A 25610-nucleotide genomic window follows, 5' to 3' on the forward strand; every position below is an offset into this window, starting at 1 on the left:
AAAGACGTACAAGTGAATGAAAAGCTTAAGTTCGTGGAGGAACCAATACAAATCAAGGATAGCCAAACCAAGTTCCTTAAACGTAAAATATTGAAGCTAGTAAAAGTTAGATGGAATTCCCGATGGGGTTCGGAATTCACTTGGGAACTTGAATCTGAGATGAAAAGGAGTATCCACACCTCTTCACATAAATCTCGAGGACGAGATTTTTCTAAAGGTGGGGAGGATGTAACACCGTGAAAATGCCCTGTTTGATTTTGGGATAAAAATGTCAAATCTGTAAGTTAAGGGGCAGAAAATGAAAATTCTGGTTTTTATGCATCTCCGTGCGACGCGAAGTTGAGACCGTTATACTTCGCGCTACGCGAAGTTGCTGGCACACAATTCAAGAAAGGTTGATCTTCGCGCGACGCGAAACAAGGCTATGTAATCGAATCCACATGTCCTACCACATGTTGACACGTGGCAGCACGTGATTGACATGCATGGATTGCGGCGCTAAAGCAGTTCGTGCGATGCGAAGCATATTCGCGCGACGCGAAGATGCACAAATCGCAACTATAAATAGGCAGCTACGGGTTCAAGCCTCATTCATCCCAAAAACACTTCCATTTTCACATAGTTTACTTAGGAAAGCGTTCCAAGGTGTTTCGACGTTCCAAGGGCTTGTTTTCGTGAAGAAACGAGGTGCCGAGACACTGCTAACAACCTGCTGTTCTATTTAACGAAGTACTGACTGATGAGTTACCGAATTTCCTTGTTTTTGTTTCCGAATAGCCGATTAAGGTAGGAGTTATGCTATAGTTACTTTATTATATAGTTACTTAGAACCTAGTTATGATTATAGTCGTCAAAATGTAAATGTTTTCCAAGTAATGTTTTATAAAGTAAAGATGTTGCTTCCACAAGTAATAATGTTATTAAAACTATTATTTTGACGTGCATGTAGTAACTGGAAGGGGGATATCATTAGTAGACTCTTCTTGCCTAAGGTAAGTAATTCGTACACATCCCAATCAACCGCGACCCATTTACTTACCTGGAGAAGTTTACCAATGTGATAGACTCTATTAGGCCAAAGCATGCCATACCAAAAGTCATATGTAAATACAAAGTATTTTCATAAAACAACTATAACTCTACTAAGGTTATGTCAGACCTAAGAGTTGCTGATCAGACCTCGAGTCTGCTGAACTGAATCAGACTTAAAGTCTGCTGATCAGACCTCAAGTCTGTTGAACTGAAATGGACTTAAAGCATGCTGAATAGTCAAAAGATACCATCTAGGTACTTATGCATAACTATTTCAAATATAGGTTAATAGCATACTCAGGAAAAGGATTCTGATATCGCCGAACTGACAACACAAGGTGAACACGTTAACCTTTTATGGTCTGAACTGATTTTACTCTTGTAATAGACAGGTTGTTATAATGCAAAATAGATAATAAAAAGCAACTCAGACCAAATACACATGTGTCTGGATCCATACGTAACTGATAATTGGCATACAAACCAAGTCAGTAATAACCAGTTCTCCAACAGGGTCACATAGCCTAGGGGAAGGTTGTCTCCGAACAGAGGCTATGTGCTTGGGGAACCTTTGAATTGTGTGTGTAGGGCAGTGGTACAAATCCTGAGAATGACAGGCGTTCCCGCTGAGTTTGTGAAACAGAATACTATATTTGTATTTAACGACTGTTATAAACTGTTTTATCGTGTCAACGTTTCACCAGCATATAGCTGACGTGTTTTTCTCACCCATGCAGATAACTAGATGCTGACATTAATGAAAAATTATTAAAAAAAATCATCACTCAAAATTAAACAAAAAAGCAAAAAAAGTATTAACACAAAAAATATTTTCACCGTCTTCCTTGTTCTTAAAAAAAAGACACAATGTTGAGGAAAAAATTTTGTCTTATTATTTATTATTGTGTTTTTTTTAATTTTTGCCATTGATTGTGTCTTTTTATTTGACATTGTGCCATTTTTTCTTGATATTGTGTTATATTACTCAACACTGTATTATATTTTGTTAGGCATTGTGCTATATTATTACGATCTATTGTGTCTTTTTTTATTTATCATTGTGGTTTTTTTGTTTATTTTCGTCATTGTGTTTTTTTTAAGCATTGTGTCTTTTCTCTCCTTTGTTTTTTGGAACGGGAATGATGAGGGAAACATTTTAATTATTTTTATTTATATTTTGGATTATGATTTTTTTATGATTTTCTAGAATTTTCTTTTGAAGGTTTTTTTTTACACAAATCATTCTCACATTTCTCATTTTTGTCTCACTTTGCATGAAATTCCCTAAATAAGCATTTATGAAAACAAATTTCTAGTTTTAGATATAATTTGTAAAAAATTTCAGAAATAGGTATTATAAATTAGTCGTGACGAGTAGTTTATAGAAACAATTAAAGCATGTCGCATGTCCTTAAACTAGCCGTAACAAGCACGCTCACTAATCATTTACTTGTCACGACTAAATAAGTTTCATGCCTCATAATCAACGTCCACGAGTAATTCATAAGTCCTTTAGTCGCGACGACTAGTTTACCCGGTTTATAATCCCTACACGAGTAGTTTATTAGTAGTTAACTCGTCACGACTAGTTTAACCTTATAATCTACTCGCCACGACTAAATGACTTATGAATTACTCGTATGTGTTGATTACGAGGCATGAAACTTATTTAGTCATAACGAGTAAATAATTAGTGAACGTACTCGTTACGGTTAGTTTAAGGACACGTGACAAGTTCTAATTGGTTTCTACAAACTACTAGTCACGACTAATTTATAATACCTATTTCTGAAATTTTTTACAAATGTTACCTAAAACTAGAAATTTGTTTTAATAATGCTTATTTTAGAATTTTCCCGTTAAATTTTCATTAGTCTAAAATATGGATATACGTTAAATTTAGGTTTTTGTGTTTCAAAAATTAAACTGTATATATATCTGTTTTTTATAAAGGTGTACGTAAAATACAAAATTTCAAATAAATTCATTTTATTCGTAGCAATAATAACTGTGAAGCAATGCGAAAAAGCTTGAGGTCATGGATGAAGTAATGATGACGGAACAATGACGGATGGACCATTCTTGAAATCTTTTCTTCCCCTAATTCAGAATCTGATTTTTATATTGAAAAATATAAAAATTTAGAATTTAAAATTAGGTTATTTGACAAATAAAATGCTTAGTTTTATAAACAAATATAGATAAGGCTGAGGGGTGTGGGGCTTCAACGGGGGCGCTAGAGCCCCTCCGCTCGCGCCCCCAGGCGCTAACACCACACCACCGGGGCGCTAACGGGGGCGCTAACGGGGCGCTAATGCGAAAAACCATGCAGGCGTGAGCCTGTTAGCGGGAGAAGAGAGAGAAAAGCTTGTCTTGGTTTTAGAAAAAGAGCCGTTGGGCTCTTATTAAATTAAAAAAAAAATTTTTTTTCCTATATAATACCCCATTTAACCCATTTTTATACCACAACTTTAAACCTTCACCCAAAATCAATTCATCTTCTCAGCTTTTTTTAAAAAAAATGGCTGGAAATTGGTACCCAAACCTTGATTCAGATTATATTGACGACGATTTATGGTCGTCACCGCACCAACCGATGTTTTATTCGGAGCCGCAAGAATCATCCGGCTTTCAACCATCCAACACATAACCGTCTCCTAACTTTGTTGTTCCGGAGACACAAGAATCACACGGTTAAGCTACGGGACCAAAAAGACGCGTCCACCGGAAAAAACAACTTGCAACGGACGGGTCGGGACAGGCTTCGACTCCGATGACGAAACGGAAAGCCACTCCGTGGTTATCGGATGAGAAGGAAGCCTTGTGTCGGGCTTGGATAGTCATTTCTGAGGATCGGCGTTGCGGTAATTGTTTTAACGTTTTTAAAAATGATTTTTAATAAAAAAGTTAAATAAAAAAGTTAAATGGAAATCTAATTTATTTATTCATTTTGCAGCCGACTACCAAAAGAGCAAGATTTTTTGGACAAAGGTTAGGGAGACGTTCTACATGCTCGTTGGGAGTACAGAGCGGAACGCCGATATGATTTCGGGTCGGTGGTCCGAAATCAGAAAATTTGCCGGCTTGTTTACTAATCTTTTCAACAGGAACAGCGGTCGTATGAGACCAAGTGGCAGTGATGATTTGGCGGTTTACAATTTCACGGTCGAAGAGTGGAAGCAGGAGTGTTTGCAGAGGTATGGGATGGTGAAGACGTGGGACGATTTAAAGTTGTGGGATATGTTGAAAAGGTGTTTCAAGTGGGTTGAGCTGGTGGCGCCAGACGTTGATGCGGAAGTAGGGCCGAAACGGACTAAAACTAGTTCGTCTGGAGCGTATAGCACTTCAACCGGGTCGGATTGCCGCGTTGGATTCGACCTAAACATTGCGAAGGAGGAAACGTCTTCACCGCCGAGGAGGCGGCCATTGGGAAGGGACACCAAGGGGAAAAAACCGGCTGAGGGGGAAGCCGTAAACATCGCCAATCTTGTTGAATCCCTCAATAAATTCAACAAAACCATGGAGGTGGTCTCTTATAGAAAAAAGGAAAAAAGTCGAATGAGAGATTTTGACTTTCTTACTAGAGACTTCAGTAACCTAAATCCGGTCGATCAAATGCTAATGGAAAAGCAAAAGGAACGTATCCGAAAGAGGTTGATTGAAGAAGACCAAGCCGAAGAATAAGAATAATGTTTTTTTTAGTACTTTAATTTTTATTTTATTTTTAGATATTAATGTGTTTTTTTATTAATGTGTGTTTTTTTTAATAATTTATGAGTTTTTTTAATAATACGTTGTTTGAATATATTTATAAAAAAATAAAAAAAAAATCGCTGGAGTCCCTGCTGGAGCCCCTCCACACCAGGGCCAGGGGCTCCAACGTGGGCTCCAACACCCCCCTTATCCAGTTTCTCTCTCTGCCACACGTCATAATATTATTGGTTGGAGCCCCCATTAAAACCCCATTAAAGCCCCCACACCCTCAGCCTAACAAGTTAGTGGGGCTTCCTTTGTATTTGGTAACAATTCAATACATGTTTTTCAACAAAGGAACATCCTTTTTCTATTTCGTAACTAAATATCAATCTTTTTTCTTTTAAAAAAATACAGGCTTTTCTGCAACTTATTAGAACTAATATTTTTTAATTAGTTAAAAGTCAAACTGCATCTTGAAACATAATATTTTTTTTTCTGAGAGTTGATAGACTTTCTTCTCCACATATAAAAGAAAGTAAAGTAAAAAAAAAAGAAACCTAAGTATGAGGCTTGTGTTTGCTTTTTATGTAGAAAAATTACTAAAATACCCTGAGACAGCATGTATGCATCTGGCTCTTTCCAAATAAATTGATTCATCATGTTTCATTAAACCTTCTCAGCCAAACAAGGCCAAAGAAGAAAATTCCATAGATGTTTAGCAATGCCCCGAATAAATTAATGAACTTATATTTTAAATTAGTGATTATTAGTTGTTTTCTAGGAATCTAGAATATAACTACTAATGTACAAACATAAAACAATAATCTTAGTCCACCATTTATTTATCTACTTAAGTTGAGTGTTTTATATTTCTAAAATAATTTCACTCATAGTTTAGTTAAACACTGTGTATAGCGTTTCGTTGTGAATCGCTTTCTAAGATGATAAAATAATATGAAACGACAAGTGTAAATTCTTTGTCAACGCTGCAATTCTTGATGATATGCCAATTGAACTAATGAGTTATCAAGGATTTCAAGTTAACTAATTATATTTGGATTCTAACATTATAGTTTGGCAACCAACCATACATACAAAGCATACGCTTTTGTTGACTTCACTGAATTTTGATCCGAGTCTACATACCGTCATGTGAATTGTCACATTAAACTGTAGTATTTGACATTATGGTCGAAAGGTTCCATGGAAATTTTATAAAATTATTGACTTATTTACGGTTTTGATGCTCAACATATTTCATAATAAGTGCACTTTAAAGCGTGCAAATATAATTTAACACCGTTTTAACGAAATCTTTAAATTTGCTTGGTTATCTATGCCATAAGGCCCATAATGGAGTCTATTGGGCTACGAGATAGCACGAGCCCAAACCAAGAAAAAACCAGTGCTTTTATAAATGGGAGCCCAATACGCAAGCCCAACCCACAAAGAGGGTAGTGATTAATTAAATATTTTGCAACATAAGTCATAAAAAGTGTCCTAATTATAATTTATTTATTCTTTAACCACCTATAGCATGTCCTGTTTTGTATCTTTAACTCATGTACTCTTCTTGTAGTTGACTTTACCCACCACTTGACTTATAGATTCCGATGCATATATATATATACAAGTATAACATGTATCTATTAACGTTTTGAAAACCAGTATGTTATGATTATGGTGTTGGATTATAGTTGTTTTTACTCATAAATTGAAACATTAATAAGCAATAAACAATCGATTCAAAATAGGTGGAATGAGAACAGTCGATTTGAACTAAATTCCGATAGCGTCAGCGACTAAGGCTTAGCCAATAATACCTAAAAATATATATGGCTTTTAAACTAAAATTTTATCGGGTTGACCCGAAACCTAGAATTCGGACCCAAGAACCAACCCGAAATACTTCGGTTTGGGTTAGCCTTTTCTCGAGTCCGGTTAGTTCGAGTTCGAGTATGGCTCTTCTCTGATTAAGTTTTGAGTTTTAGATAAAAATGACGGCCCTCCCTTTTAGTGACTTCCTTGAATCACGTGGTATTAAAATCAATATAACTATGCAATATTAAATACAAGCCATATGGTTGAATTAAAATAAAAAATTAATCTCTTGTATATATGCATGATAAAATACTAAAATATTTGGTCAAACAGTGACGACCATCCCAACGGACTTTCCAGGCTTATCATTCCACTCTGTTTGACTCAACTCACTTTGACTTTGTTTCAAAAGACTAGTACATGACAAACAAGGCCATACATCTTTGACTATTTTTCATACATACGACAAAAGTCAACTAACAAAGTCAAAAGATATCAAACTGATTGTTCAATAGACAGGTCAACTTTGAGTTTGGATCATTATTCTTATTGTTTGAATTTCGGTATTGCAACACGGACAAATAAATGAACACGACACACGAGAATTTATATGGTTCGGTCTAAGCTGACATACGTCCAGGCTACAGTCATGCCATAATAAGAGATATAGGCCGCCGCCCCAAAGGCCTTCCGTGTCTTCAATCTTCAGCAAACCTAATAAACATGTTTTCAAGATCTTCAACTAACCGAGCCCAAGCCTCGGCAAACCCAACAATTATTTTGTTTTCTTTTCTTGAATTTAAAGTGATCTGATTCTTTTACTTTTCTAGGGTAAATTAATAACATTCATAGTTGGTTTTTTTTTTTTTTTTCGTGTTTGTTTTTCCTGTTCCTTTTTTTTTCGGTCTCAACCGGACCTTCAAGCATTAGTAGAGTTATTAGAACAATTAGAAGCTATGGATCAAAATTAAACCATGGATAATTGGTAACAAAGGCATAAAAGTACAGTTATAGCTATTACTGTGAGATATATTTCTATAAAAACGAATGGTTTATGAATGATGCTTATTTAGCACTTTAAGAGAGAAACAACATTTCACTAAATATTAAGTCATTACTTCCAATAACTTCAAGGAAACAAGTATCCAATGCTACTTCACCTTTTAACCATAAGTATGAGACAATATTAAACAGAACAAAGCTTACTACCAAGTGTCACAAAACAAATAGTTTCATTTAATTACATATAGTTAGCTACTCATTGGTTCTAATACAACAAAAATGAATGGTACAAGATATGATCAAAACAACAAATACCCATCATCAATAAGTAGGATAGTAGAACCCGGATCCATGTACAGGCGGAGTCCCATAAGGCATCATGGGCGGTTGACCCGGTGCAACATAACCACCTCCGTTAATCCTGCCCAAACTAACTTGACCTTGCATTCCTTCTCTAGCATACTGTTGCCAAACCATCTGTTCTTGAACCAACAACTGTTGTTTCTTTTCAATATCCGCCATTTGAACGTACGAGGGTGGCGGCACGCTTAATGAGGCAGCAAATGGATCTCCGCCAACGGGCTGAACCGACCCGTCAGGCGCTGGCAGTGCCAAAACAGGTGTAGCTGTTTTTCCTGGTAGCGCTACACTGCTAGCACTGCCACCGGTTAATTGAGCGGTGCTCACATGTTGCCTCACCATTCCTTGATCATACATCCCGTTTAGCAATAACGGGTCGAGCCCACCGCCCATTGTCGCCTTCTGTTTTTCCAGATTACTAGCGGTCTCCACCAACGCAAGCTCCCAATCGGCTTTTCCAGCCTCAGCAGCCGGATTCTGCCAGGCGGAAGTCACCTCAGCCCCATCATTGGACCCAAATGCTTCCCATTTCCTGTTCCCGTTTGCAGGCGGGCCTGCAAACAATGCCAAAGCAAACCTATTTTCTTGATCATCAGCTGTCACCGCTTCCTCTCTTAAATCAACTAAATCACCAGTGTGCTGCGGTTTAGGCGGCGGCGGTGGCGGCTCAACTACTGGCTCTGGAGGCGGCGGCGGCGCTGTCTCCGGTGCCGGCAACGCCTTAATCTCATTCATATCAGGAACCGGTTCTACTTCCTTAACCTCGGGTTTCTTATCCGGGCTTTTCATAGCTTTGGCTCTATCTCTCACAAACTCCTCCAACGTCTCGAGTAACTTCCCGGATATTTTCTGAACTTCTGGATACTCGGATGATCGTGCAATTCCCATATCTTTACACCAGCCATAAAACCCTGCAAGCTCATCAATCTGTTTTGCAGCACTCGCATACGCATCAAACGCCTTCACACAATCATGATGCTCCATATCAAAGAATCTATCAAGCAAAACAGCCAACACTTCACAAATATCTGCATAAAGTTTAAAACTTTCTTGCACTATAGGATACAATGCAACCAAAACCATCCTATTGTTTCTTGCAAGACCAGTCGGTCTGCACGACAATAACCGATCCAACAGTCGTTGTAAATACCCCATTTTACCGAATATCCTCTCAGGTTTCATATCCCGTAACGGAGTAGTATCCTTATTTTCTTGAGATGATCCACTAGACCCCTCTCTTACATCCCCATAAGACCTTGTTTTTCTCATATCACCATACCCCGGTTCATCACGAAACCCGTTGTAATCATCATATCCGCGGTTTTGTGGTGATCTCCAGCGATCTTCCCCGGATTTATCCGTATCTCCACGGGTCCCACTGCTCTGCTTCCGCTCATACGCGATTAAATCGAGCTTCTGGTCCAAGTAAAACCCATAAGTCCTAACAAAACCCGAGTGATCCCACGAATTACTATGCGCCTCATCACGAAAATCCGACATGTTAAGCAATCGAGTGCCCCGTCTAGTGGCATGCATAATTTCCATCTGAAAAACCGAGTCGCCATCGTTCAACAACCGGTGGACGAGAACCAAACATTTTAGGGCAACGATCCAATCGCGGGTTTTGCTTAACCGTTTCGATACAGCGTGAACGCAGGCGCTCACGTAGCCTCGCGAGTAAGACGTAAGCTGCAGAATCTCCCGAATGTACTTCTCACTCGCGGGATCATCGTCATGACTTGTGGCTTTGACTATGGCGACTTTCAGCTCCGGTGCCATATCGCTAGCTACCTTAGCGATTCCGATGCTTGTTTGATCCTTCACCGCTCCGATCGCCTTCCGAAGAGTTGTCGGCATTGTTATAAGCTTCTAACTGTTGTTCTTGACACAAAACCCTAACAAATAATAAAAAAAATCAGATCTGAAATAATAATGTATCAACACTACAGAATTAGATGTATAGAAAGCGAAACCAAGCATAATAATATATATTCACACAAATTCAAAATCAGATCTATAGAAATCTAAACCAGCACAATAATGAATTCACACAAAATGAAAAAAATTGTTAACCAATATATAATTTTGTATTAAATTCAATTAATTTACAATAAAGTGGCCGGCTGGTTTTGAATATCCTGCTAAAAACGAAGCTCTTGGAAAATCAAAATGAGATGTGTAGAATTAAAATGAGATCTCAAAAGTTGAATAAAACAAATTAACAAGAGTGTTGTAAATTTCTGGCTTAAAAGACTCATAATAATAATAATATGATAAAGCACGTTTGATTAATTAATATTGATATTGAAGTTGATATAATAACGGAAATGCATTGAAGCAACTACTAATCAGAAATGTTGCGATTGATTAATTATTATGAAAGTTAAAGAAGCCGATGATTTAAGTATCGGATAGAGGTGAGGTTTGAATGAATAATAATATGAATATGAATATGAATATGAATATGAATATGAATATGAATAATACCGTGGCGTTATGATCTGGAACAGAAAAGAAAAGAGAAAGATTAGATCTGAGGTATGTCTGAAGGTGTGTGTACAGTTGAATGTTGATTGATAATCGGTGGATGTTGTGGTTGGCTGGCTGACTGAGATCTAGAGAGAGAGAGAATACCGGACGGACCGTGTCGGAAATAAATTGGCGTGCGTCGGTTGGATGTTCACTACACGTCTTCTTTTAGCGGGCATTTTCATGTTATAGGTTTGGATCAAATACAAATAAAATTAACGTGCTAAACGTGAGAATCAAATAGAGTAATTATATATACAAGTAGAGTAATCACATCATAGAGTAATTACTATACAATAAAGTAATTACTCTATGATGTGATTACTCTACTTGTATATATAATTACTCTATTTGATTCTCACGTTGAACATGTTAATTTCATTTATACGTTAACCCTCCCCTACATATTATTTCCCCTTACTAAATAAATTAATTACAAATTTCTCCAATTTAAAAAATGATAATTATATATATCTTCTTTCTTAATCATATATATATTTTACCCAATTCAGTAAAATTAATCAATTACTTGACAAATATACCTTAAAAAAAAACAACCACCTAGAAAGCACATAACGTGGTCTCGTCTCTGGTGCACCACACAAAGAAGTTAGTCACCTTCACACCGGTCTTCTTGCATATCCAGGTTCCGAACTCTCTCTCTCTCTCTCTCTAACCAAACCACCACTTCATACAGTCCACCACTATCTCGTTTTAACTGCTTGCTCGACCCCATCTCCGACGAAAACCACCACACCCATGTTTTCCATATCTGAAGCGATGGGGCTAGATATAAACGTGGCTGAAAGCTTCGGGGTGGGGGAATCGGAGTCGCGGAAGCGATTTGGTGGAGGATTACGATGGAATTAAGGTTGGAAGCATGCTGGTGGTTTGCGACGGTGATGTAGTGGCCGGAACCTTTACTGGGCATGTTGAAGATGATAGATGATGTTGGTTAACTTTACAATTATTAATATAATTTTGTATTTTTTTAATCTTTTTAATTAAATAAGGGTAATTGAGTAATTTGTTAGAAAAAGGGAAATATGTAATTTGATTTTCTTGATTGAGGAAATATGTAATTTATGATGTTTAGTAAGAAGAAGTATGTAAAAATTCCTTATTTAGTTATTTATTTTTATAAAGTGTGTGGGTGTGAATGAAAATGAGCGATTGTCACGCCATTACTAAGGAAGGAATTGCATGCTTTTTCACCTTTTTTCCTTCTTCCTTTGGGGTCTTGAAACTGAAATGGCGTGGAGAATTGCTATAGAGATTTGATAGGGGTGCTACGTGATCGGCACCAACCCAACCTAAGACAAAATAGATGGGTCGTTTATAGATAAAACAAAATCAATCAGAATCTTGTTTTCTCTCTTTGTTGACTGGTTGATGTTTCAGACGGGACTAGCTGGTTGAAATGATAAAATGTCACACCCCGACTCAGGGCCTAAGTGCGACACCCGTTAGTTGGTATCCAGTTTTGAAAATATATCAGAGTTGCGGGTTATTAGCGGAAGTATTTAATATTTAATATTCATTTATAAAATGTCGGGTTAGAATACCCATTGAATATTGTATAATAAAATATCAGCGGAAGTCTCTTCAGAAAAATATTATTATATTGAAACCTTATGATTTGAATACCCGTTTGATAATTTAAATACTTGTCTTTTTAAAAATATAATTCTTTATAATTTTCTAAATAAAATGTCTGAGCCATTAGATCACCTCTAATGACTATATCTACAATCTTCTATCAGTCTTGCCTGTCAGTTTTACAGTTTCCCTGAAATGGGGGAAAATACGTCAGCACACAGCCGGTCAATGACGCTGACTTAATAATACCATTGCATAAACAATAATAATACCTTTGTGACAATACTCATTAGGCACCCAACTCAATTGGGTTAAAATTACCCTAAGTACATGTACAATTAATCATATACACAATATCATTTCTCCGAACAGTCCTGTAGACTTCCAGAGGCATGTTTGATGATATTTTCATGGCCTCGGGGAACTCCGAGTCACCATGTATGAATGGATCTAGACACGTGTATACTCTTAATCTGAGTATGCCCGTTTCTTATTATTGTACACAAAGTTTTAAGGATTCGTAAATCCTTTGTAAACAGTTCAGACTCTAAAAGAGTTGTAAAAGTTTGGGACGTATTCACCTTTCTGACACTGATCCCTGTATATTGATCAGTTTCTGTTACTGACCCCTGTATGTAAATCAGTTTATGTTACTGATTCCTGTTTCTGTTTTCAGCTTTCTGATTGATTGATTGATTGTTATCTCGAACCTATAGTACGAGAATAACATTTGTATAAATATCTATATCTACGATCTAGCTTCAGACCTCGTAGTCTGTTTTGTATAGCTGTAACTTTGATAATTTATTTGTTTGTACAAAACATGTGGACATTCAGTCCCTTTGTTTATTTATTAATTATAGATCAAGTTTCCTTTTTTTTAGGAAGAAGCATTTATACCAAGTTTCTTCTTCAAGAAGAAAGAAACATTATTTTAACTATAACATGTGTGAATAAGTAGTATATTTCTTAATCATTAAGAAATACTATTTTTAACTATACCCTTTGTATATAAATGATTACATTTCTTAATCATGAAGAAGCTATAATTAACTATAATCTTTGCTTATGAAAAGTTATATTATACTTATAGTAATCAAGGTTCGGGCTATACCCCCGACTATGGTCTAAGCTATTATAATAATAAAACAATATTAACTTTATCAGAACCCCTACCTCATACGGGTACTTGGTGTTAAATACTTTTGATTGATCGAGCAGTACTTCTACTCTACTTCGCGTACTACTACTTAAATCGTCAGAGCTTCGGAGCTCGGCGCGTTCCACAAAACCGACACGCAAACCGAGGCTAACTATGTGAAAATGTGTGTGTTTGAGGCTTGAGTTGTGAATGCAGTTAACCCTCCCTTTTATAGCCGAAATGTTGCAACTTCGCGTATCGGGAAGATGCAAGCCATGACGGTTCGCGATACGCGAAGGTGCTCTAGGTTTGCTGAGTCAGCAGTAGGGTTGCCACGCGTCACCAGATGCTGCCACGTGTCTCCACGTGTCACACATGCAGACATACAACTTCGTGTATCGCGAAGATGCTCCAAAGTCGGTTCAAGTCTTTTGTCTTTCGCGTGGCGCTAAGATGTTGATGCGTGATCCTTCGCAACGCGCGAAGATGCAAGTTTCAGATTTTTCATTTTTAGTTCTTGTACTATCCAAAAATACTAAAGCGACCCTTATGCGGCTCGTGCAAAGTGTGCCATCAAAACGCCACATTACGCCCATCGTCCGAGTCCGAGTCCGAGCGAGTGCGCGTTGGGTGCTTCGAACCCTACGCTAGGACTATGGAGAGTGGTTAGCCACATTAAAACATTTCTATGGAAACTTGCTTCCTTATAAAGAGCTTTTGCTTATTGTTTGTTTTCATGTTGGATTGAAATTCCATTCCTTATTTATACTCATAGGGATGTTTCCCTTTTTCTTCCATCTATCCATGTGAGATGGATTTTTTCTTATTTCCTTAACATAAGAATGCTTTGTTTTTCTTATCTCATTCTTCCAATTACTTGCCTTTGAGATTATTTTTAATCCTTCAACTTTCAAAGTTGACATATTTGGTCCAAAATAAATATGGGTTTTTCCTAGATGTTACATAAAACATAGTTGTGACTTAATAGATGATTTAGGGGGTGTTTGGGATCGCTTATTTTTACCAACTTATAACTTATTAATTTTTTGAAAAGTAATAAGGTGTTTGGGATTGTTTATACTGTAAGACAAAAAAGTTCCATAAGTTATATTTTTGTAATTTATTAACTTAATGAAAAGTTATAAGGAGGTAAAATAAGGAATCCCAAACACCCCCTTAGTTTTTGCAACGCTTTAAATCCATCTGTTTATTTTTTCGCTTAATTTAGTATTTTATATATATATATATATATATATATATTAAAATGTAACGATAGTATATATCAATCAATTTCATATATAACAAAGTTTATCATATTTAATTTCTTGTTTTTTTTATCAAGAATTGTTTTGGGTTTTTTGTGGAACTTAAATTAGATTTTTACGGGTCAAAAGTTGGTAAATAGATTGTTTGGTACAAGTTAACTATATTTGGGTCAAAATATGTTACGGTCAAAAATGGGAAATTTAAGTATTTTTAAAAATTTGAGAACGTAAATAGATTTATCCTCAAATTTGTTACGGGTTCAAAGTATTGACTTAAAAATGTTAACAGATGAACGTTAGAATTTTAAACATGATTTAGGTTCAGATTTATTTTCAAGGGCATTTTTGGAAATAATCAAAAGGTTAGGATTTAGCAAATTGACTTTTTTCCCTAAACTATTAAAATTTAAGAAAAGATAGCGAACATTTCCGATATGCCACCCCCAGGCCTATCAATGCTTCTAACTTTTATCAATTTTGAAATATTTTTGTCAGCGTTAACTTTTCCTTCAATGGCGGTCAGAACGTTGTATGGAAAGCAGGTCATGCAAAACTATGCTCAAATGAAGCAAAACATTCAAAAAATTTAATGAGTTAACATGATATTTTTTTATATTGTCATCATGACAAAGCCGAGAAGCCTTCTGAAAATTATCAAAATCTTTTTCATGGTGTAGCTCAAAAAAAACATAGTTTTCTTAGAACATCCGTCGTTACAATTTAATGTTCTTTTCTTCTGTGGGGTGAAAAACTGATAAATATATCAATAAAAGTAATGCTCTTTTTGTATTTATGCTGAGCGGTTAGAACTATTATTGTATGAAAAGTCTTCTTCTCGAAATTGATTTAAACCAAAATTCTTTATATTATACATAGATGATACTAAGAATGAAATTTCAATAGGATGAGCGTTCTCGGGTACGTTTTTGCACATGCATTTTTTTAGTAAGTTCATTAAAAAAACTACTTTGTGATATAAATAAAAGCAATTTATGTAAACATAGTATAGATACAAGCATAGATGTAATACATTTTTTTATATACGTTATGTAATCATTTGCTTATTTATTCTTTTATAATTTGAATCATCTCGTATGTACTATAAACTTTCTATACATATGAAAAGGTTGGGAAACACGTGAAGGCATATTACTACATTAGATTATTAGCTAAGTCATAAACGAACAACGCTTAATACGTCTAAAATAATATTTAACAAGTCATGTTTACTCATGCTATTTGAATAGAAGTAACTTATAAAATAATATATCGCATGTTATTTATTATTATAATTAGGAATTAGATTCTTCTCTCAAAAGTGTATTAATGAATTATTGTTTTGTTGGGTTTGGGAAGGATTTAGACCAGTTTTGGGTTTAGGCTCAACTTAGTGACATGGTGAATAAGGGCTCGAGCCCATAATTGTTTTTTAGTTAATTAAGTTGTTAACTCTCGTTTTATATCTATATATACATCTGATATGTAATTGTAATTTTAACACCTTATCAATAAAATAACCTAGTTGCAACTTATAGATGTAGATCTCTTACTGGACCGAATCATGAAAAATTCTTGTGTCGTTTATCATTTATTATTTTCTATCTACTGCTTAATATCGTGTGTGCGTTGTGTGTTTTCGCTTCCGCCTCGCCACTTTGTTTTAACAGCCTCAGTGTAGGATAATTTTGATTGTATGGATAGCCTTGTTTTATGGCTCAGTCTAAAGATCACGATCGACTTACCAAATTTGGTATAGACCTTACTGGAGTATCCCCCATTGTCGGGCTTAGTGACACCTGATTTGTTATTAGGTAGGCCGTGTTGAAGGCGGAGTCACGAAAAACTGTTAAGCATGAGAAAGCATCTATCGAGAATCATCATGCATTCATTCCTTTTGCCTTTGATACATTTGGGTCCCTTGCCCCAGAAGCCATTACGTTTCTGAAAAAAGTTCAGCGGGTCGTGCACAGTAACTTATCGAGCCAAAGAACTATAACTTTGTTTTCAGCAGGATCGGGCTTGCCATTTAAAAGGCGGTGATGACAGTGCAACTTATTGCCCGCTTACCCACCTCTTTATTGTAATTGGATATTTTGTTCAATATAAAAAAATATTATTATTGAAAAAAAACGGGATACAGGTTAATGTTATATTAATTTCTCTTTATAAAATGGTCCTAGTATTTTTCTGCTTATGATTCTAGTAGAATAATTAGAATGGATGTCGAGATGGCCGGTTAATATGTATGCTCATACTATGTCTCTCATTAGTTCACATGTAATTTGTATTTAACCTACACATGTTCGGATGATCTTACTACTTTCGTTATGTATAGCTTGGAGTTCGGTGTTCTTCGTATGTTTTGTATTTTATATTTGATTGGAACAACTTGATAGGTTAATTCTTATATTTCTAAGGACGTCTTTGATTATGAGATTTGATGTTTGTGCAAACTCTCTTTTGCATTAAGGTACGTTGTTATATGTGATTTCAAGGGTGTTTGGGATTCCTTATTTTCCTCTTCTTACGACTTATGAAGGATGAATAGATTGTTTTTATGTTTATTTAGTGTTTGGGAACTAATAAGTCCTTTTAACTTTCTCCTTATTGATAAGGCTAAAAACTGGGTTTTCAAAAAGTTGGGATATGATAACTTATCTTCTTATAGGTTTAGAATTCTTATTCCACCCTTCCATTCCACCCATCTCCTAATAGGTTTTCAATAGGTTTAGAATAATTTGGGGTGTTTGGTCATTTTATATCAATAAGTTAAACCGAATACTTTTTAAAAAACAACTTATTGACTTATGGTAATCCAAACACTTTTTTAGAAAATCATAATTCCTTTTCCACTTATCACAAAAAGACCTTTTCAACTTATTTATAAATAAGGTATCCCAAATTATATCTAACAAGTATACTTCATATATGTTACTTTATTCTTTTGTGATCTCATTGGGGGATTTTACTTAGGCGTGCTTTTACCTTTTTTTCTTTTGTGCACGCCACTATTAAGGAGTACTTATAAGAGTCATCGAGGGTTGACCGTTGTATTAATAATTGTAAATGAAGAAAGTTTATAATTCCTTGAAAATGATGGAATGATTTGAGTACTAATGGAATTATATTCGACTCTGATTTTGTATAACTGGCATGCCATCTTTAGTCAGGTTGGAGTTTATACACCCGACACTAATAAGGAAATTCAATTCACTATGTGGGACAATATGTTGCCTGTCACAACCCAAAATCGTTAATTTAACAACAAAATACTTAATCACGTGATGCGACAGACGCTGTTTTTGTCAAATATATTTTTACTCAAGTTTGACATTTATTTCTAACATAAAATCATTGTATATGAGTTTAGTACACATTTATTAAATACATGTTTTTGTCCAACTTTTTGAGTTTGAACACGACACCCGTTTTTCCCATATTACTTCATGAAACTTTCATCCCAGTTACTTGAAAAATACGTTTAGAATTTTATCAACATAAAGGTTGGTGAGTTCTCAATTTATAAAACCATATTTTGAAACCGGTAGCTACCAATATACATAATCCCCTTTGAATAGGAAGGTAATCCATAATTCAAACTTTATCCAATGATTTAAAACAAACATTTTATTATTATAACAAGTGTATTAGTAATAAGCTTACAAGAAATATGACATATGCAAGGAATCGAATGGGTGATGAGTATTTGAACAATACTTTAATTTGTGCGGTCGAAAGAGAAATACTTGATAAAGTAAAAGAAGAGGATATAAATGCTCGATGTCAAGCTTTCAAAAACCGAAGAGGAGAAATCTGCAGCCCATGTGTTTAAATGTATTTATTATTGTGTTTCCATTTTTGATTAGTTTATATCGCATAAAATACGGTAAAAAAAAATTGAACGTTACCCCTGACATTTTGTTCTAGATCCGTCACTAATCCCGGACCTTCTCACCAGCCTGATATGGCATAAAAGGATTAGCTGAGGGACCATCCTGTAGCGCACCGAACTATTAAGTCCAACATAGCGAATGTAGACACCGTCTCCATACCCTGAGGGCAAGAACTTATATTGTTCTAACAATGTTGGTACTAGTATCGGTATTTGCCTTTTCTTTTTCTTTCAATTGTTATACCGAGTGTCAGTGTTGTGCTTGCATCATAATTAACCGAACCGATATTCATCATATCAAATTTCACCATATCAAATTCAGAAAAAAAACAAAATTGAGATACTCATTTCACCATATCAAATTTAAAATTAAGGTTATTACATATTTTATACATAATCATCACACTTTAAACTTCTTGTATTTATTTTTTTCACCCATTACTTGTATGTGTTTCTTATAGGCATTTTACACACAATTTCCTAATTAACACAAAAGACAAACTAGACAACATGCAGAAGATCAAACATGCTAGGAACACAAGTTTTGGTTAAGTTTACAAAAAAAACTACCTAAACAGAAGATAGGTTTTTCTTTGGAGAATCGGTACCGACGCGCATATGTTCGGGTGTCTTCTTTACCCACCATAAGTAAAAAACAGATGCTATAATAAACATCCCCGCGACAACTCCAAGTGTTATCCCAACAATTCTTCCGACTTGCTTCTTGTTATCGTTGGATGAACCCGAAATAGACACTAGAAAATGAAACAAGATTATATTGTAAGAAAAACTTACCATCAAACAAAGGGTGTAACATAAAACTGAAATAACCTACCCATAACCAAAATAACTTATTCAAGCCCAAAACCGATTGCTTGGTTTTATGTTTTTTTTTTTTTTTTTTCAAAAACTGAATTTTTTTTGTTCAGTTTTGCATGCACCAAAAACCGAAAAAAATGATTTAAGCCGGTAAAAATTGAAAAATGACTTTTGTTATTAAATTAACGGATTATAATTTTTATTTTTCACTGAAGTAATCCACCTATTCTAATAAAGTAAAATAATTGTGAACACTTGTCATCTTTTGGTTAATTCTTACAATTCTTTTCTCTTCAAAACTAATGTAATAGATTAATAATTATTCACTTTCCTTTAATACAGTATTTATATTATATCTATACATTTTTATAAAAATAAATACTAACATATTCTTTTACTATATATTCCAAAATACTTGGTGAAATCCAAAAATCAACAACAAACCATGTTTGCCAAATATTGAAAAAAATATAATTTCAAATATTATCATTAACATATTGTACTTTGTACTATGTATATTGTAGAAGATTGTAAAGAAAAACAAAACTCGAATATGCTCATTTTACAAAGTTATTTTTTTAATCATTAAATTATAAATATATGCTTAAAAGTCGATCCATTTTTTAAAAATCAATCATTTTATCTATTATTATTACTATTATTATTATTATCATATAAATTTATAAATTGTAAATCTATGCTTTAAATCTATACAATGCCACCCCTAGACATATCAATACTAAGAATATCCGTCGTTACAATTTAATGTTCTCTTTTCATTCAATGGATGGTAAATTGATAAATATATCAATAAAGGTAACACTTATTTTGTATTTAAGCTGAGTGGTTAGAACTACTATTGTATGAGAAGCTTATTCCTGAAATTGGGTAATAACCAAAATTATTTCAATTATACATATATGACACTGAGAATGAAATTTTCAATAGAAAGAGCATTCTTGGGTACATGTCTGCACGTAATTTTTTTATTAAGTTCATTTAAAAAAATCATTTTATGATATAAATAAAATTAATTTATGTACACATAGCATATATACAAGTATAGATGTAATATATTTTTTATATACGTTATTTAATTATTTGCTTTACTTGTAACTTTAATTTGGATAATCCCGTGTGTGACTCGGGCACTAAAACTAGTTAATAAATATATAACAAATGGTGTAGTCAAAAGTCTTAGGCCCAGATGTTTAATAAACAATTAATGATTAACTAAAAAAATATATAGGCGCAGAGTTTCAGGCCTAAATTCATATTTTGGGCCATTTTTTCGGCCCAAAATTTCAAGCCCAAACGACAAAACCGAACCCATTGTGAAAACTGAAAAAAACAAAATCTAAGGTTTTCACAACAGAAAAACCGAATTTTCGTTTTTTGGTTAGGTTTGAGCCCGAAACCGACCCATGCACAAAGGTGGCAAAATTGGAGAGGACATGACGGGTTGGGTTGGGCGGGTTGGTGGTATTAACGATACATTGGTTCCCGCTCAAGGGCTTGAATAACAAGTCAAGTTATTATTTATAGATAATATTTCATAGTTATTAACTTCCTTTTATGTTGTATATCTATTCCTAGAATTATGGGATTGCTCCTTGTATATATGCAGTAATATGAGAAAAGTAATTCGGTTGACCCTCTCTTAGTAGGTGGAAACACGTAACTTTTTGTACAAGTTGAAACGGGCCGAGTCGACCCAAAACACTTTTCTCTGACGCTTGTAGTTTTTCTTAACGATTAGTAAGACAAATATTATCATAAAAAGTATATTATTTCGACAAGTAACTAAAGTCTGAACAGTTGACAAACCTTGAGAAACATGTATAGCCGAGACCAACGGGCCGAATGTGCTTTGAAACGGAATGCAGCAAGTTCCTTTCCCAGCCCATTTAAAATGAATGTCGATGTTCGTATTTGTTACATTGGTTTCAAACAATTTCACCAAAGCTCGTTTCGACCCGTGTGCTTCTTTCTTTATGTTGAAATCTTGAACAACTCTTTCACCCTTTGTAATCAAATTTTTAACAATAAAACAAGTAAATAATGTATTCGGATATGATATGATCACCAGCAGCCCGTATCTAACCCATTCAAGAAGGAAAGATTTTTGGCTCATAGTAGAGTGGCAACGTTGACCCATTTGGGTTGATTCGGTTATGGTTTATTTCTAACGAGTCAAAGCTGTTACAAATTTGCTTATAAAAAAACAAGTTAAACGGGTTGAAACATGTATTTTTAATGCATAAACCTAGTAAATAATTTTTTGTTACTTTTTTTTATTATTATTGAAATTTGTACATTTTTTTAATTATATTTGAAAGCTAATTATTATAAGACATTTAACGGGCCAAACGTCACCAAACTTGCACTTTTAATGCATAAAACATTAAATGTTTTTAAACTTTTTGTTTGATTATTAATAAAATCATACAATTTCTTTAAGTATAATTGACTTTCTAATTATTAGAAGAAATTTGAACCAAATATGTTTCAAGCCAAGCAGGTCAAACGGGCCAAACGTCACCAAACTTGTACGTTTAAGGCATAAATCATTTCTAAACTAAATTTTTTGTTTGATATTGATGAAAGTATAAAACCTTTTGAAATTATGTTTGACTCGCTAATTATTATACCAAATTTGAACAAAACGTGTTTCAAGTCAAACGGGCCAAATGCCACCAAGCCTGTATTTTAACGCATAAAACCTCAAATCTTTTTTAAAATTTTGTTGATTATAGAAATAAATATTCAACTTTTATGTAATTATAATTTGACTCGCTAATTATTATAAGAAATTTGAGCAAAATGTGTTTCAAGTCAACCTGACCTATTTTGACCCGTACAAAAAAGTACCCGTTTTGGCCCGCCCATTTTGCCACAACTATTTTATACCATATAATACGTACCTGAATATAAATATCGAATAGACGCTTTCCAAGGCCTTTCCACGACTCGTTATCATCCATTTGAATTTCAGCAAAATGGAGTTCAACATTATATCTTCCATTTCTCAAGCCCAACCCGTAATACCTTAACGAGTTCGGTGAGACTCTTGCTGTTTTATATAATTCAGAATCTAAAGTTCCGGTTATTTGAGAATCAGTTTGTGTTGTATATTGAGGCCCGTTCGGGTTGGATATGAAACTGCCCGTGCTGCTGACCACCCAATTATTATTAGAACCCGTGTACATCGATGAAGCCCCTAAGGTCTCTGAATCATCATCAAATCTAACACCATCTGAAGATGTTTGTTGTGGGCCACCACATTTGATAGCAAAAGAATCTACATAGTAATGTCAAAGTCATGAAGTCAAACAAGCTGATTTTTAATTTGAATATTGACATGAATTCTTCAAAGTTATATGTTTAGGTGGTTAAATTTAAATTTATAACAATATAAACATTTGGGAAAGTGATATTATTAAAAAAAAACTATAGCAGAATGTGCATCAAATTTGACTGTAAATATTGTACCGTTTGACCTTGAAAGTCAACCTATCTAATATGAATCATTGAACACGCTATCTTTAATAGAACTTACTGACTGGAACCTTTTTGGTGCATTTGCTATCACTTAGAAGGCAACTTGAGATATCGGATGCCTTCCTGCATCGGTTTTTAAATAAAAATGCAAAAATTTTGACCAAAAAAAAAAGAAAATTAGAACATCATGACCATTAATAATAAAAGGCGGTTTACCCATCTATTAAGCCATCCCCATTCACCAAAGTTCCCACAGCATTCCTGTAAAAAAGTAATATTTATTTATGTTTTTAATAATTTTGATTTATTCAAACCAGTAAAATGCTAATCAACTCACAATGATCTTTCAAGTTTGGCAAAATTAGCAGGCAAATTCCCAGTGATGGAGTTAAATGATATATCTCTGTTGCAGTAACATTAAAAAAATATATATAAGAAAAAGAAAAGGTAACCGAAAACACGAGTTGGGAGCTTACAATGCCCGGAGCTGTGGAGTTATGATATTTGATGGGATCTCCCCAGTTAACATATTGCTTCCAAGATACCTGGAAAAACATAAATTTTTATAAATTAGTGTTTAAGATTTGAAATGTTATAATGTGAAAAACATTACTAGACTTACAAGAAATGCAACGCTTGCGAGTCTTGGAAAGTGTTCGGTATGCTGCCTGTTAGTTTGTTGAAGCTCAAGTCCCTTCAAAAGGTTCTCAATATCATGAACGGGTATAAAAAATAGGTAAAATGGGAACGTGTCAAACACTCCAACGGGTTGAAAGCCGTCTAAAAGTCTAACACTATAAGTCTATAACTTAAGCGCATTCAATGTCCTAAATCGTTTTATTCAAATATTGAGATTATTGTATAGAAGGAAACTTACAGGGATTGTAAGTTAGGAAACGTGCCAATTTGTGATGGGATTTCACCACTTACTCGGGCACTTCTCAAGGAACTATACACAAACATCAAATATTCCTTAAACTTTCACTAAATTAGTTCAAAAATGTTGTTAAAAAAACACCACTTTTTGTCATTTTATGCAGTGAAAACATACAGAATCGAAAGGCTTCTCATGTTAACCAAGAAATCAAGGGTCGAATCTTCACCCGTCAGATCACCAATTCGCCTATACGGAAAAATTAATGAATTAAGTTAATTGACATATTTTCTGAGTCTTACAAAATTGCTGAATAATAATAATCTTACAGGTCCTCTAGTTTAGTCAAACCAGCATAACTGGCGGGAAACGGGCCTTCTAGAGCTGTTCCTTCAAGTCTCCTGAAGAACACTATCAAAAATCAGTATCATGAAACTAAACTTTTATAATAAAAAGAATTATATATTATAATCATGCTTACAATGTTGTAAGATTTGTAAAAGTTCCAAAAAACTCGGGTAGCTGTCCAGTAAAACCGTTATCTGATGCCCATCTGTTGTAGAAAAGAATATTAAACAAAATATAAGTTTTCATGCTAAAAAGACACAGTTTTTTATTATGGAATGATTATGTTACACAGTGTGAAGTGATTTCAAGTTTGATAGTTCTTGAGGAATCGGCCCGCTAACTCCACTGCTGTCTATGTACCTAATTGACCAATGAAATAAAGTTAAACAAGTTGAAGAAGTGATATGTGTGGATTACAAATTTACAAGATATGCATACAGTTGCTCTAATGAAGTCAACTTTCCTAAGTCAACAGGCAACGGTCCATTGAAGTTGTTTGAACTGAAGCTTCTGAACGACAGTAAAAGTACATAAGCGAAAAGAAATAGATATACAAAATATAATGTGTCAAAAATTAAATATTTTTACTAACAAGGACTTCAGCTTGGTAAGTTTGCCAAACTCCGCAGGCACGAGGCCGCTAAAGTTGTTAATGCCAAGACTCCTGTAGATTAAAATTACTCAACATTAAGTTGAATTCTAAATTTAGAATTAGAATAATTTATATAAGATTAAGATTTACTAACAAATATTGCATTTTCAGTAAGTTTCCGATTTCTGGAGGGATCGAGCCACTTAGTATGTTCTGTCCAAGGTTCCTGCACCGAGTTAAAGTTCAAAGGTAGTCAAAGCTTGACTTTTTGAGGTCAAACTTAATTATTAGTCTCTTACAAGTCCATAAGCTCTGTCAGTTGAAACAGTTCTTGTGGGAGTTCACCAGAAATATCCAAAGCATATATCTTCCTGCAAAAAATTAGATAAGCAAAACATATATAAATAAATAAATAAATGAATACTCTCAAAGTGAAAAGGTTGTCAAACTAACAAGTGAGTTATGTGGCAGATGTTGGGAGAACAATCACACACCACGCGCGGGTTTGCTAACTCTGCAGCCCATGGTGCACCAGGTGTGCACGGGTCAATGGTCAAATTCAGCTTTGACTTCAAACTCCAGTAATCTATCAGCTTGTTGATAGCAGCCACTATGATCAAGAAACAGATAATTAGATTAGAAAAAAAAATTGTTAACACTTAATATTATCAACCAAAAACTTAACACGAACGGACCTTCACTCGGTTCGGTTGTCATTTGAGCAGAAACTAGTTCATTAGCGAATAGAACCAAGAAACAGAAGCTCAGAATTCCCATAATAAACTCAACTTCAAATTCTATATATGCACACACACACATACATACATATATATAGAGAGAGACATATTAGTGTTTGACTTGGTCAAAGTTTGCATCATCATCAGCATCTTGTTTAATAATTCAGTCATTTTTCAAGAGCAAGTGGCTAACAAGGAGCCACTGAAATGAAAGTTAAGTGTGAAATCTTAAAATTTATATAGACTGTATTATTCTTCATATGAATTATGGTTCTTTTGATTACCTAAAACATTTCACCCCTACACTTTTACTAATGTGCAGGTTCAGCCCCTTAAGAATTTGTTTTTGCTCTTTTGGTCAAAACTCAACTACTTGATATACACTTGAGACAAATTTAACAA

General features: G+C 34.5%; 1 protein-coding gene and 1 pseudogene across 1 annotated transcript; both read right to left on the reverse strand.

Annotated features, from left to right (window-relative positions):
- Positions 1 to 7692: 7692 nt before the first annotated feature.
- LOC143624973 (putative clathrin assembly protein At2g25430 pseudogene) lies at positions 7693 to 9809 on the reverse strand (annotated as a pseudogene).
- A 9095-nt stretch (positions 9810 to 18904) lies between these two features.
- Positions 18905 to 25262, reverse strand: LOC143624952 (putative LRR receptor-like serine/threonine-protein kinase At1g53430). The gene is made up of 19 exons (XM_077095442.1): positions 25167 to 25262; positions 24925 to 25081; positions 24771 to 24842; positions 24626 to 24697; positions 24472 to 24543; positions 24318 to 24389; positions 24168 to 24239; positions 24013 to 24084; positions 23861 to 23932; positions 23709 to 23780; positions 23535 to 23606; positions 23280 to 23351; positions 23134 to 23202; positions 22995 to 23060; positions 22874 to 22918; positions 22716 to 22780; positions 22081 to 22457; positions 20984 to 21179; positions 18905 to 19092 (listed from the first exon to the last, which is right to left on the reverse strand). Exons 1-19 carry the CDS (start codon positions 25246 to 25248, stop codon positions 18908 to 18910), a joined length of 1962 nt encoding a protein of 653 aa, XP_076951557.1. The 5' UTR covers positions 25249 to 25262; the 3' UTR covers positions 18905 to 18907.
- Positions 25263 to 25610: the final 348 nt, after the last annotated feature.

Source organism: Bidens hawaiensis, unplaced genomic scaffold (genome assembly GCF_021521415.1).
Source record: "Bidens hawaiensis isolate Kalapana, Puna unplaced genomic scaffold, B.hawaiensis_p1.1 tig00004003_1, whole genome shotgun sequence".
Lineage (NCBI taxonomy): Eukaryota > Viridiplantae > Streptophyta > Magnoliopsida > Asterales > Asteraceae > Bidens > Bidens hawaiensis.